The following is a 15692-nucleotide window of genomic DNA, read 5'->3' as shown; positions in this document are numbered from 1 at the left end:
CAGAGAGGGATATGCGTTAACCGCGTGGTGAATGTGAATATTAGAGTTGGCAACAAGGTTTCGAGATTGCTCTCTGCCGGTATAAGTCGATACGAATGGCAGTTTGGGATTGGTTGGATGTCTATGTTTCAGCACATAACCACCAGTCAGAGCCAAAATCGACCAAGACATCAATTTAAAAGTTAAGCAGTGCGGCGTATACAGCTGATTTTGGCCTAGGTAAATCCACAGCTACTGCCCTGCTGGATGTCTGGACAACCTATAGACTATACTCTCACTGAAGACTGACAGCACTGCAACCATGTGCCATCTCCTTTTCAATTGGCTACGTTGCTTACTAAGACAAATAAGGTTGCGTGAGTCATATACCTACCACACAAGTCACATTGGCAACTAATTTACCTACTGCCATGGGTGCCCCATAATTTTTCAATATTTATCCACTTATTTTATTGTTTCTTATATGGCAGAGGCCAGGGTATGAAGTTTACTATTATGCCAAACCATAATATGCAACACCCACCCACCCCCCCCCCCCAAATCCCATGGCACAACAGCCCCGAAGGGCCATGGCTTACCAAGCGACCGCTGCTCAGCCTGAAGGCCTACAGATTACGAGGTGTCGTGTGGTCAGCATGACAGATCCTCTCAGCCGTTATTCTTGGCTTTCTAGACCGGGGCCGCTATCTCACCGTCAGATAGCTCATCAATTGTAATCACATAGGCAGAGTGCACCTTGAATCCAGCCCTCAGATGCAGGTAAAAATCCCTGACCTGGCCGGGAATCAAACTAGGGGCCTCCGGGTAAGAGGCAGGCACGCTACCCCTACACCGCGGGACCGGCATAATATGCAACACCATTATGCAATTTATAAAATATTATTAGTTCACATATAATCATTAGCTGGAACATATATGTATCACTAAAATTAATTTACTTAACCTCTACAGTTTTATATTTCTTAATTATAATTTATTTCTATTTTTTATGCAAGTGGCTTTACGTCGCACTGACACAGATAGGTCTTATGGTGACGATGGGATAGGAAAGGCCTAGGAGTTGGAAGGAAGTGGCTATGGCCTTAATTAAGGTACAGCCCCAGCATTTGCCGGGTGTGAAAATGGGAAACCACGGAAAACCATCTTCAGGGCGACCGACAGTGGGATTCGAACCCACTACCTCCCAACTCGCCCGGTATTTATAATTTAGAAAATATTAGAGATCTACTTTCTATGGTTGTTAAGTACCACATTAAACATTTTATTTTAAATAGCTTTGGACTGCCTATGTCTTTAGTTTTAGCTGGGACTAAGATCCGTGAATGTAGAGTAGGTATGGATGAGTTATGGTACGTGCTAATGTGATGAATAGGGGGCGGATTTCTATGACAAGTCATATTTTTTCCCTTAACATTATATCTTATAGACTTGTATTTTCAACACGTTTCCAAGCATGATAATCAAAATTAAACAGGTTTTATTGAGTATATAAATGCACATTTTGAACAAAATATCATTATAATGGCATATTATGGTATTTTCATTTGAATTTCGCTTTATAAAAATCAGAATCTCTAGAAATTATTTTTCAGGATAGACTGGAATATACTACTGAAGAACCATTCTAAAGTTGTGTATGGAATGTTTCTAACAGGTAGGAGCTATTGTCTGCTAGCTGGGTCAATTCCTGGAAACCGAGCTATTGTTTACACGGAAGCAGAGGTAATTCTGCAGTTGTTTGTCATTGTTCTTATCTCTCTCCTTCGCCCGTCCCTCTTCCACCTTCAACACACTGAATGAGTTTGGTCATTTGGGAGCTCCAGTCATTCAGTTCCTTTCAATATGCCTAAAACGAAAGTCTCAATTTGTGGGAAGTTGAGAAGTTTTGTTCGCGAGTTCGGTGAAAACATATTCAGTACAGATGGAGTGATATTATTCTGTAAATTGTGTGAGGTAAAAGTTACTGCTGAAAAACGCTTCTCTGTGCAACAGTACTGTAATACTATAAAACATAATAATTGTGTAACTAGATATTCTTCACTCGAAAATAAGCAACGTCTGCTATTCGAAACCCCAACATCAAGTTCACAGTTTTCACAATTTTCACAAGATCTCTGCAAGATGATGGTTTCGTCTAATATTCCTTTAAAGAAACTTAACAGCCGAAGCTTCAGACAGTTTCTTGAAGAATATACAAAGCATCCTGTTCCCAACAAATCTACTCTCAGGAAGGACTATCTGACCCCTTGATATGAAGAGATGTTGGATACAATAAGGCGTGGCGTGGGAGACAGTAAGATATGGGTTTCAATAGACGAGACCACAGACGTGGATGGAAGATATGTAGCAAATGTGATCGTTGGCACGCTGAAGGAAGACCGGCCTGGAGATACGTTCCTCCTGACATGTGAAGTACTAGAGAAGACAAACCATTCCACCATTGCAGTTCTCTTCGACAATTCAATGAATCTGTTGTGGCCAAACAGGACAAAGAGAGAGCACATTTTCCTATTTGTAACTGATGCTGCTCTGTATAAGTTGAAGGCAGCCATGGGACTTAAAATACTATACACAAAAATGATACATGTGACATGTCTTGCACATGCCTTGCATAGAGCAGCTGAAGAAGTTAGAAGTAGCTACCCTGAAGTTGATAAATTAATATCGAACTGTAAGAAAGTGTTTGTCAAAGCTCCACTTAACGTTCAGAAATTTCATGGACAAGCACCTTCACTACCCCTACCTCCTCAGCCAGTTATAAGGCGATGGGGGACTTGGCTTGATGCCGCAGTGTACTATTGCAACAACTTAGATGTCGTGGAGAAGATCGTGAAGTCTTTTGATCCTGCAGAATCCTCCTCCATAAAAACCACTCAAGATTTTTTTCAAGCACTACATTAAAAGCGAAGCAATCACGCAACTGGAAGTTTCAGGTGCAGAACTAAGTGATGCACTGAATGTTGTAAAGTGCATTGAACAGGAATTAAAGCATGCAAAAGGAACAATAGCATCTAGGGTGTGTAGAAAATTAGAAAATGTACTGGGAAAAAATAGCGGACTTGTGTACCTGCATGGAATAAGTGACATTCTTTGGGAAAACCCTTCATCTGCAGATTTCCAGGAATTTTCTCCAAGGGATTTAACTCTATTAAAGTATGCTCCTGTTACATCATGTGACGTCGAAAGAAGTTTTTCTCGCTACAAGATGATACTCAGCGACAACAATCTTAAGATGCATGTGGTCATAAATTGCAACAATTCTGATAATGGAGACTAGATCAGGTATGAAAGTTTCATTCAAATAACATGTTTTGTGTATAAATTAAAACATTGAATATTGAACAGTGAAAATAACTGTAGTGTTTATGCCTTCCACAGAGTCCATCCTTGCCTAGGAGTATGCAGTGTAACCTTAACGAGTTCATGAAATATTCATCATTTTAGTTGATTTTGGGTTAAAGATTTCAAAGAATTAAAACTTTTTAAACTCTAAATTAATTGCAGCCTGTAGCAATCGTAATAAAAGTGTTTCTATGTAACGTAGATGCTATTCATTAAGTCATATTTTGAATTTTATATGTCATTTAGGTCATAAATGCATACATATTTCACACATTTTTAGGTCATAGAAATCATCCCCCTAGTGATGAATTAGAATGTTGATGACCTTGAGTGAGCTCTAAAATCAAGGGGAGAGCTATTCTAAATCTGTTCCAAGACAGACCAATTTTCTTGTTTGTAGAACACTGAAGAAGGGAAATATAGTACAATATTTATTTTGTTCAATCAATATTAGACACAACAGCTTACAGAGGAAAGGGCTGATGTGGGTTTGGACTGGGATATTTAATACAAATTGAGCACAAGTATTGTAGGATCACTGTAGTCCACAGGAAAGTGTATTTCTCATATTACAACACTGATAGCGAATGCCAGCAAGAGATAATAATCATGGCGCAGTAGTAACAATGTTGAGGGAACCAGCAGGGAGCAAAACAACAGCGCTGGGGAAATGTTGTTGAGGCTCGCGATAAGGAGGCTACTAGAAGAAACTGGAAGCTGATTGACAATGAACCAGGCACGGAGAATGATCTGGAGGTTGAAGCTACTATAACCATTTGCTCGCCTTCACAGTATAAAGTTTGCAGGCACACGTCAGTCAGCCTGGAGTCATACTCGACTAAGCCAGTCTTGAGTGCATCAATCACGAGTTAACTTTTTAACAGATGGTTGCGAATCCATGCCAAGTCATTCATCGGGCGTGAGTCCATCAGTCAACTATGCAGAGTTGAACAAGCCTTGCTAGTATGAACCGTTCTCGAACAACACTGCACTGTAAGAAGCAGTGTTGAGAACCAGGATTTCAATGTGCTGCGCTGGTGTAAAGTGTGGATCGGTGGAGTGAGTATGAATTATGATCGTGACTAAACACATGTCGAGTAGAAAACTCAAATACGAATAAACTTGTGATCAACTGTAAATAGCAGATCAATAAATTTAGTGGATAGTGAAGTGATTTTATATTTAAGGACCCAGATAACCCACCATATAATAAACTACATCTACAGAGTCAAATACAGTATTGGGAATATTAGAATCTAAACAAATCATTTTCTTGTGTTTTCTGGTAGAAATCCCTCATCCTATTTAGAGAATGTAATGAAAAGATTCACTGACAAATTTTTCTGACATGTTTTGAACAACTTTATCAATCAATATTATTCCAAGGTTCTATACAGAATTCTTCTTCTGTGTGCCCTGCCCAGTCTCCTGGACGTTACATATAAAAATTAAAAGTTTTGTTTAACAGTTCCACTTTTTCAATACAAATTTATGTAATGTGGGTTACATTACAAATGAAACAGTTATTTGGAACTAGTTTTGACCTAAGGTCAAAGTCATCATCAGCCAACAACATGAATTGCACAACATATTAAATAGTCCATAAACAATGTACATATATTGCAGAAACATTGTGGTTTGACACTGTAAAGTTGAAATAGTCACAATGGAGATAAAAATTTTAAATTATGCATAAAATTGCATTAATATAGGGCACTTAGCTGCCGTTGAAGGATGATTCAAACTGATCAATCCTGATGCCAAAGATTCATGAAAATGTGTGTACCCTTCGCTACAAAGTTCTGACAGCTGTAAGTTACCATATGGTAGCAGTGGCATTTAGAAAACAATTTATGCACAAGCAGTGAACAATGTAGAATCATGGTACAATGATGTCCAAAGAGCTTCTAATTTAATGTCCTTACAAAACTGAAGGCAAAAGTTGCGCTTGAAAGTCAAATTATTTCTGTGAAGTTAGGTGGAGAAGATTCGCAGTACAACAACGCGAAACAAGTGAACTGATAAATAATAATAATAAAAAGACAAATTAGTACAAGGGCTGTTGAAAAGGAGTAAACATAATAAAGATAAATAATAATTAAAAAAATATATAATCTGTGACTCACCTTGCGCTGGGATGTGTTGGACGTATTGCATAACTGATATGGAGGGAAGAAAGATCAGGAAGGGAGGGCGATCAATGTGGAGAGAGCTTCTTTGTCTTCAGCAACACGATAGTTATTTAGTGCTCTTTATGCCTGTCCAATCTTTAATATCCTTAAGGCGTGTTTTTCTGCTCCTGCCTACTCCTTGGCGCCATTCAACTTCGCCTTTCAAAATTAGATGTAGAACTGCGTATTTTTCACCACGCAAAACATGCCCTAGGTATGCAATTTTTCTGCATGTGATGGTAGTATAGGTTCTTTTTTGCAGTTTGCTCTCTGTAATACGTGTTCATTAGTGGCATGATCAATCCACGAGAATCTGAGCATTCTTCTATGAAGCCAAAGTTCTAAGGCTTCCAGTCTTTTAACGTCCAAGCTTCAACCCCATAAAGGAGAGTACTGTAGACCAAATTCATCACACGCTACCAAAGTTTTAAATTTAATGCATCATCATACCTGCCAACTTTACAGAGCCAAAAATCAGGAGATTTAGAGATGAAAATCAGGAAAAATCGGGAGGAATCAGGAGATACAATTGCTCAAAACTGCTTATTCTACATATCTTGCGCAATACAGGAGTACTATGGTACCGTATATTATAATACTTATTATCTCAAAACACAACTGTTGTTATATAAGGCTCACAGGAAGTATGTGAGCGAGATAATCGGTCTCTGATAAGCCTACCGAAAATAGTATGAACTCATGCTCCAGACGTGTGAATCAGTCATGCGCTTAGATGCCATTACTTAGAAAATTCATAGATTAATATACTGCATCTCGTGCCTGCACGATTATGAGAAGCGCAATATTATTTTTATCAAGTAATAAATTAAAACTCGCCAGAATTGTCTCCAAATGGCTCCTAAAATCATTAGGAAATTCTATCACTAAATTACTAAAACAGACTCCAAATCTAGCGACTAGTCTCTAGAATCGACTAGACTGATGCGAACGAACAGGAACATAACACGCGAGAACGAGAGATTGACAGTCGATATACACGTCGCGATACACAGGTTTCAATAAACATCGCACATTCGTGCGCGTTTATCGTATTAATAAACGTTGATATTTTTCATTTCAAAGAGGCCAATCAGCAAAGGACTTCGGCCACTTGCGTACAAAGCTGAAATTGTGGGATTTGAAAATAAATGTTTAAAGTTCACTAAAATAAGTTAAAATCGGGAGAAATATTAAAATAATCGGGAGGCGGGAAAAACTGTCGAAAATCAGGAGTCTCCCGCCTAAATCGGGAAAGTTGGCAGGTATGCATCATCAATAATGTCTTCATCTTCCTGAATGTTGATTTTGCAATTTCTATTTGGCTCCGAACTTATAGGTCTGGGTTCAAGTCATACGTTATCCAACAACCAAGATATTTAAATTTATTCACTTGAGACCCATCTCTTGCCCAACTATATTAATTTTGTCCAGGAATAGTTGCAAGCTTTCAAACTATTAGCAAGAATTACTGTTATCTGCATATCACAAATTACTTATTAGTTCTCTATTTTCTTCAATTCCCGTTTCCAAATCGGCTGATGCTGCCTTAAATATGTCATCTGAATAGATGTCAAACAATAACGGAGGCAAAACACAGTTTTGACAAACTCCTCATAGGATTTCTATGTAGTCCGTTGTATTGTCATCAACCTTCAGAACAGCCTTCTGATGCCAATACAGGTTTTCAATAATTCTTATATCTTTATCATCAATTCCAGTTTGCTGCAGTAGTCTGATTGTGTTGTTTTTCTCTTAGCCATGCTGTAACATTCTGTTGTTGTTGTTGTTGTTTTTTTTGTTTTTGTTTTTCACACTAGTTTTAAGCTTATTTGATTTTCTAAATATAAATGTTGAGTCTTAGGGTGCCGTATATTTTAAGGACACTAGGTTCGGGGCCCTGACCTAACTTTAGGCTAAGATTTATTTCGGCTGATGATGCTTACGACAGTTACGCGAAACATGTCCCATCTTACAACGCCTGTTGTAATGTTTATATCCTAAATATAAGGAAAGATAAGTATTGGAAAGGTGGTGTTAACTATTTTAATGTTCATAATCTGATGTCTAATACGGTCTACAATGAGTTTTATTACTTGTAATGTTTTACTCTATCAAACACCTTTTCATAATGTATGAAATAGGCAAAGACATCCTTTTGTTGATCCCAACATTCTTGAATTGTTAAACTGAAAATAGCCTCATGAGTTCCATATCCATTCCAAAATCCAAACTGGGTATCATCCAGGTTTTCTTCACATTTCTTCCTTATTCAATCATGGATAACTTTCAAGAAAGATTTTAACAAATGGCTCATTAGGCTAATGGATTCACCACATTTTTAGAGTTTTTTTTTTTTTTTTTGAAAGGGGAATTAAAGTAGAGGTTAGCCAATCTTGAGGTAATTCTCCAGAGTTATAAATGTTATTAAAAAGGTCCACTATCTTATTAATTTCCTCTTCATTGATAAGTTTCATAACTTCAGCTGGAATTTCATCTGGGCCTAAAGCTTCCCTATCTTTTAATTGGCTTACTGCATGAATTACTTCCGATTTCAAAATGCTTGGTCCACCTGAGCATTCGCGATTTTCATTTAATGTTGGTCGATTATCATAGAAGATGATGATGATGCTAGTTGTTTAAAGGGGCCTAACATCAAGGTCATTGGCCCCTAATGGTACGAAATGAAATGACAAATTTAAAAGCCCCAAAACATCCACTGACAAAATTCAAAACATGAGGACAAAGAATGAATGGATGGATGGATATGAATTTAAAATGATCATTGGAACTGACCCACAGCGCCTCACATTCACAGAAGCTGGCGCAGAACAATAGCAGTGCTGGCCAAGGAACTGCTTCTATAGCACAATACTGAATTGATGATACTTGTAGTCAAAAGGGGTCCAAAATCCAAGTCAGCGGCCCCTCACAATGGTACTTATCGCTAGGAAAGTAGAATCATGGTATTTGCCATGTTGCGGTACTAATCAAGAGTAGCGTAGACGTGCGGTATTCCACACATTATGATACTACTCACAGGTAATGAAATTCGCACATGTATTACAGACCTACGCTGTTTTGCACATTGCGGTAGGTATTTCTTGTTTACTTTCTGTATAGCTTCTTTTACTTCCTCCCACTGGTTTTCCACCTGTTGACTATTCAATGATATTTGTCTTAGCTCTTCATTAATGACTTTTGCAGCTTCTTGTTTTATTTCACTGTTTATCTTCTTTTACTTCCTCCCACTGGTTTTCCACCTGTTGACTATTCAATGATATTTGTCTTAGCTCTTCATTAATGACTTTTGCAGCTTCTTGTTTTATTTCACTGTTTATCAATTTTCTTTGGTCAATTTGGTTGGAATGTTTTGCTTTCCGTAAAACTCTCAATTTCAGTTGTACCACAGAAACTAGTGGATTATGATCTGCTCCTGGGTATGTAGTAACTCTTTTAATGAAGTTTCTGAATCTCTCATTTATGAGGATGTAATCAATTTGCTTCCTTATAGGAACATCATGTTCACTGTCACCAGGTGAAACCCAAGTGTATAATCGACTATCAGGAAGTTGATCCAATGTGTTTGTAATAACAATTTAATTTTCTTGACACAATTGGTATAACCTATCTCCGCGTTCATTGGATTCTCCGAGTCCAAAATTTCCTACCAAATTTCTTCGTCGGCCCTTGCCGATCTTAACATTGAAATCTCTCATTTTTATGGTTATGCTATCATTTTTTGTTGATTCCAGAATGTTTTGCAAGCTTTCATAGAATCTTTCCACCTCAGTGTCATACTTTTTATCTGCTGTTGGAGCACATACTTGTATTATATTGATCTTGAAGGGTTGTCCATGTAGTTGTAAAAGCATTTGTCTGTCTGATATTGGGACAAAATTGGTGACATATTTCACGAATTCTGATTTTACAAATATTGCTACACCATTTCTGTGATTTTTATCTGTTTCAGGAATGCCAGAATAGTATAGATTTCCATCTTTTCTTTGAGAGGTACCATTACCTTTCACTTATCCCAAGTATAGAAATATTTAACCTCGTCATTTCTTCAACCATGTTTTAAAGTTTGCCAGCCATGAACAAATTTCTTACATTCCATGTTACTAATCTTGTGTTGATTGTGGAGATTTATCTCCCGTATGCAGTTATCAGACTGTGCCTCTTATAAGGGCTTCTGATAAGTTCACCAGCATACACCCCAGTGTCAGTGGGTAGGGTTTGACACACTCCACTCTAGTGAGTCTAGTGTCAAACCTGGTTGGTACAGCAAACGCCTGAAAAGCCTTACATCTGATTTGTTTTGACATTTTTGACATGCTCTATTGGTGAAAAATATCTAATTCCCTCCAAGGGAATTTAGAATTTTCCATTCAGAATTGCTAGGCGGGCAATAATTCCATTGTGGAGACTAATCTGCCGTATGCAGTTATCAGACTGTGCCTCTTATAAGGGCTTCTGATAAGTTCACCTGCATACACCCCAGCGTCAGTGGGTAGGGTCTGACACATCCCACTCTGATGAGTCTAGTTGGTAGAGCAAACACCTGAAAAGCCTCACATTTGATATGTTTTTGACAATCATTTTGTCTCGGTCAATTTGTTTGTCAGGTCAGTGTTAAAATCTCCCATTAAAATCACATGCTCATACCTGGGTGTTAGGTCCTGCAGGGCTTCCTTTAGATATGTGATGTTTAAAGTCTGCGATGGACGATGCCTAAACACCTAGCAAACACTTTGTACCACAGTGTACATTCTCCCCATAAAAAAAGCAAATATCTTACCTGGAACATGAATGCTATTGGTTTTATTGAGAGGAATGCCTCTGACGTAGCCGTAGAAACTAACTGTACGATCAGCCTTAGGATTTTGGCGGATTATCTCAGGGGATGTTAGATCTTCCATTCGATCAGCTAAAAATAAGAGAATTTTTTATATAGAGCACAGGCATTAACTATCTACAACACTGTACTGTCACTACTTCAAGGACAAACATATAAAAATGTAAACAATTTTCACCATGGTCCTGTAGATTGTAGACAGATATTTTCATCCTCCATTCTAATGCTACACCAGATTCCCCATGACATAACATGGGTATACAAAGTAAATACATGATAACTACAGGTTGGAACATGTGCTAGAAGACCGGGGAAAGGAAATAATAATACCAGTCTTTAAGAAGGCTGACAAAACAGTGTGTGATAACTATAGAGGAATCACACTCTTATCACAAATGGCAAAAAGACTGGAAAGGATACCGGAGAAGAAAATGAGAGTTTCAAGAGGAACAGTATAGTTTTAGAAGTGGAAGATCTACAGTAGACCCAATCTTCAGCATGAGGCTTTTAATGGAAAAGAATTGGGAATATTGAAAGGATCTGCTCATGGCATGTGCAGATTAACAAAGGCATAAGATAGTGTTCCCAGAGAAAAGGTTTGGGAAAATATGGTCAAAAAGAGACTGGGTACACAAACCGTAGAAATGGTACAAGCAATGTACAACAACTGCATCAGCAGCGTACAGACTCTGGTTGAAAAGACAGAATGGTTTAGAAATTAAACTGGACTAAGACAGGAGAGTGGGCTGTCACCTCTTTTGTTTCTAATGGTTATGGATGAAATTGTTAAGGAGACAATGGAACCATACAGGAATAGAAAGATGAAGTTTTTACTATTTGTAGTCGATACTGTGGTCTGGGAAACGAACAACAAAGTAGTACAGAAAAACTTGATGCACTGAATGAGAAAATTGAAAAATATGGTATGAAAATCATCCCAGAGAAAAGCAAGACCATGGTGATATCAAGAGGAAAAAGACACGGGAAAGGCAGTGTGAAAATTGGTGGTCAAAGCCTTGAAATTGTTGACAGTTTCAAATACCCAGGCAGTGAATTAATGCAAAATACAAGGCTGGGCATAGGGATTAGCAAGAGGGTGCAACAGGGCAATGCATTCTACCAGGGTGTAAGAAATCTTGCCTAGAATAAGGAAGTACCAAGGAAGTGTAAAGAGATAATGTATGAAATGTATTATGCACCCATATTGACTTATGCTGCTGAGACCTGGACAATCACAAATAGGGAGGAGAGTAGAATTTAAACCAGTGAAAAGAAATACCTACAAAGTATGATAGGAAGGACAACAAAAACAGATGGAGAAACAAAGATCTGAGAAAGGAGGTTGGAAAGGAAAACCTAAATGAGAGAATTGATAGGACTAAACTAAGATGGTTTGTACATTTAAAGAGGATTGAGGAGAAAAGAATACCAAAACAGATGGAGATGAGGTTCATGGGAAGGAGAGAAAGAGGAAGACATAGAACAATGTGAACAGACTCAATAAAGAAACCTTGCTGCGCCCCAGAAGAAGAAGAAACCTGGACTGGGACAAAATGATGGAGGAGGTATAGTGGAAGGAGAGAGGAAGGTGGAGAAGTGCCATAAATGCCTTCACCCAACAGGAGCTGGGTAAGGGGAAAGGAGGAGGATGATGAATTGGAGACTGGAATTTTTCATTGAGCTGGAAGTGCGAGAGCGGAATTTTAACCCTTACACTGCTACACCCGAGATATCTTGTGTGCAGTATTACGTCGCGTCCTTGCTGCACCCGAGATATCTCGTTGGCAACTTCGGCTAAATTTGTGAAAAGGAAATAGATACTTCTGGAGTTTCCTTTTGTTTTCAAACTTGAGCAGCAGCAGGCTATATCTTTTAGGAACATAATGGACCATCAGTCAAAACACAGACTGCATTTTAATGCTCTCTGCGGTTAAATATTTGAAATAAGGCATTCAGCTTAGTATGCAACCTGTGTCCAGGGCTTGTAAAAATGGTTTCAAGTATCAGACGATGCATGCTTTCAGAGATCGAACTTATAGAAGCTGTGAATACTTTTGAGTCTGAAGATATTAGTCATTGAATATCAAACATTTTATAGGATAGTGTATTTTTGGCTCTAATGGACAAATCTAATTTTCTATATCATTCATTTTTGTGCAAATGAATAATAAATGAAAGCTATTTTGGAATTCCTTTGCCAGTTCTAGTAAATATTTAGGGTGTGATATCTGGTGTCACAGGTTTCAAAATACGTCTAATTTTATACAGCCTATCTGTATTTTCGGCATAATGAATACTGTCACCGAAGTGAAGAAATGAAAAAGTATGAAGGAAGCGTATTCAGAACATTGTATCAGAAAATATCGGAGTATGAAAAACGGGGTCTTCGGTCCAGTACATTTTTATAATCAGGATTTTGGACTAATCGATTTCCACGATTGCATGATTGAATTCTTTGTGAAAGGCCGGGGCACCGCGCTTAACACTTAACTCACGTATAGATTGGTCTGCTCACACGCATGCTGATAAAATTCGTCATTCATGAAAATACTCACGTAACTCAAAATATCCTGCTTATTTTCTCTTTGAACGTTTATACCTGAATTTTCTGTAAATGGTGGAACGGGTGGACAATAACTAGGATGATATGTATCAGGCACTTCACTTTTCTCTATAGGCATATCGGATTCGGGAATCGAAATTTCCTCGTCACTCTCACTTTCACTATCTGAGTCTATTTCTGGAATAAGTTCATCACCAGAATAATCATTGTGAACAATGTCTAATAATTAAACTTCCATAAGAAACTTTGTTTTATAAGCCATTATACTACACTCGGTAAGAACGACATGCACTGCATTGGAATCTCAAGTACCGTCTTGACGCGCGAGGAAGTGCTGAGATATTCCCGCTAAAAGAACTAAGATAAACATGAGCCCACTCAACGCGAGGGTTATCTCAAAAAGGTCAACCAACTTCCTGCTACAACCAGTAACGCTGACTAAGGTCAGCATAGATGACAAATATAAACAGCATTGCTTCGTGCGGAACATTAAACGTCTTGCACCGTCCACGGCCCGCAGCATAGGAGCAAGCTTAAACTTCTTACGCCGTCCACGGTCCGCAATGAGTTAATAGGATTGTGCGCCTATAAGCCAGATAAATAGTGCAAAGACTAGGCCAGTATATTCAGATGGCTTGAATAGGCAGAGTTATTGTCCCATCCCCCTGCTCACAGCACTGAGAGAACTTTTTAGCCCGTCGACCGATACCGGTCTTGAGCGCTATGTCTATAATTTCTAATCCCATGGCTGTAATTTTGCTGGTGAGTGGGGTTAGAGTGGGTATCTAGTCAATCATTGGCCAGAGTGTGGCCGGGCACGTGAGCACTGTGTTAGATAGTGTGGTATAAGCTAATGGTGCTAGACTCTTGGAAAAGAAAGTAAAATGCGCTAGATGCACAGTGAAATTTACATTATGAGTACCCGCGGCCTCTTGTGCTTTAGGCTGTGAGTCTCATACAAGCCTAATATGTTAATGAGGGGGTTACCACTTAGTGGGGCCTTCCTGTAAATTGTCTTAGCTAGATTTACCATTCTCACCCTAACAGTGTATATCTGACACAGGTCGTGGAAGTGGGTGATACATGTGTACCGGTCGCAGCCCGTTATAAGCCGCAGGGCCCGGTTCTGAACGGACTGCAGCCTACGCAGCTGGCAATCAGCAGCCACGCCCTATATAGGACAGACATACTCAAGTAGCGGCCTAACCATCATCACGTACAGGAGGAGCCTGTTTTCAGAGTAAATCATGGGGAATAATTTTGATCTAGAGAAATGAATTTCATTTTATGGGTCCGTATTGAACTTTGATTATACCAAATTAAAATAATAAGTTTAGTTAAATAATTTTTGATACCCTTGCATTGGCAGAGCCTGAAATAGTAGTTACATGCTGACGGTAGGTCAGTCCATGGTCTAGGGTGACCCCCAGGTACTTGGCACTGTCGGACCATCTGATAACTTCACCAAAGAAGTTCAGATCGCCCGGCAGTCTGCCACGTTTCTTCGTGAAGAGCGTAGCCTGGCATTTACCTACATTGATTTTGATGGGCCTAGGCAGAGTTGGATGGAGAGGAACAGCTGCAAACTACAGCAGCCACTGTGGAAGAAGTGGTGATGTAGAGGGATGTCCAAACAGTTTGTTCATTGCCGGTGTGCGAGCAAGAAAGTGTGCTCCTGCTCACATTTGGCGTAATTACACAGAGCTGTAGTAAATGATTAATAAAAATAATGTTAAAACCTTAGTAGGAGTGTTATTATTACTGCTTCCTCATTCTCTGTATATTGCTGTACTAACTAGGGACATCTTTGCTGTTCAAAGCATGATAGTTGATAGTGAATTTGCCTTCAAGATATTCTAAGTAGCTGTAATTTAAAAAAAACATCTCTTTCTTTTTCCAAAAGGTTTTAAATGTAACTTTTGATGTTTGTAAAGACTTCTTGAAATTGTCAACCATTAAACCACAGGAGCAAACATGTAATTAATTTTGCTCCATAACAGACAAATTTCTGGCATAAAAATAAGAATCACAACAAGACTGATACAATGAATAGAACAAACATAGCCTACCCAATATGTAAGGATGAGATGTACGCCAAATCAGAGGGCGAAATTTCATAACTGAGATGAATCGCCCAAGATTCTTGATTTCATTTCGAAGATACTCCCCATGAAGAAGACCTGACAGATAGAATAACTTGGCTCCAGCATATACCTCTGCCCAGAAACGGTGCTTCAAAGTCTTTTTAGTGCGCTTCAGCTGCTTGCTGTGTTTGAGCATATCCAAGTGCGTCAGGACACCCATCACACGGGGCATTCCATGTACCTGTATTCAGAGACATGACACAAAATTTAACAAAAAACTTAAGGAAAAGGGAGAGAAAAAAAGCAACAGAAACAGAATCTAATCTTTTAGGTGTTAGTAAAAACACTTCTAGTAATTTAATAAATATCTCATTTTGTTTTAAAGATGCTAATGACAGAATTATTACAGCTCTTATGCTCCCTCAAACTTTGAAGCAAGTATCCTGACATTCTTGCTGCTGCTGCTTCGATAGTGTATAAAAGAGAAATAAAGTGGTGAAGCAGTCATTTATAGGTTAACAAAACAAATCTTAGAACAAGATTTTTATGGATAACCAGCAGCAAGTTACACAAATTCGCATAGGCAGTCAAACAAAATACATCTCAATGAAGAGATTTCAAGATTAGCAGTACACTGTTAAATTACAATACATTCTAATGGATATGTTGGGATGATT

The 15692-nt window shown here is 38.5% G+C and overlaps 1 protein-coding gene and 1 pseudogene across 1 annotated transcript in view; one reads left to right on the top strand and one right to left on the bottom strand.

The window, feature by feature from the left end:
* LOC136856771 (ribosome biogenesis protein BMS1 homolog) overlaps window positions 1-15692 on the bottom strand; it is a 317735-nt gene that overhangs the window by 216428 nt on the left and 85615 nt on the right. Inside the window, exons 5-6 of the mRNA XM_067134870.2 lie at window positions 15001-15256; window positions 10312-10440 (exon numbers count right to left, since the gene is read on the bottom strand). Of these exons, the coding sequence (XP_066990971.2) occupies window positions 10312-10440; window positions 15001-15256 (385 nt within the window). The remainder of the gene's footprint in view (window positions 1-10311; window positions 10441-15000; window positions 15257-15692) is intronic.
* Window positions 1843-3277, top strand: LOC137496919 (uncharacterized; annotated as a pseudogene).

The sequence above is a fragment of the Anabrus simplex genome, chromosome 1, assembly GCF_040414725.1.
Source record: "Anabrus simplex isolate iqAnaSimp1 chromosome 1, ASM4041472v1, whole genome shotgun sequence".
NCBI classification, from domain to species: Eukaryota; Metazoa; Arthropoda; class Insecta; order Orthoptera; family Tettigoniidae; genus Anabrus; species Anabrus simplex.
The sequence above is the reverse complement of the archived record's forward strand: the minus strand, read 5'-3'. Positions and strand labels throughout refer to the sequence as shown.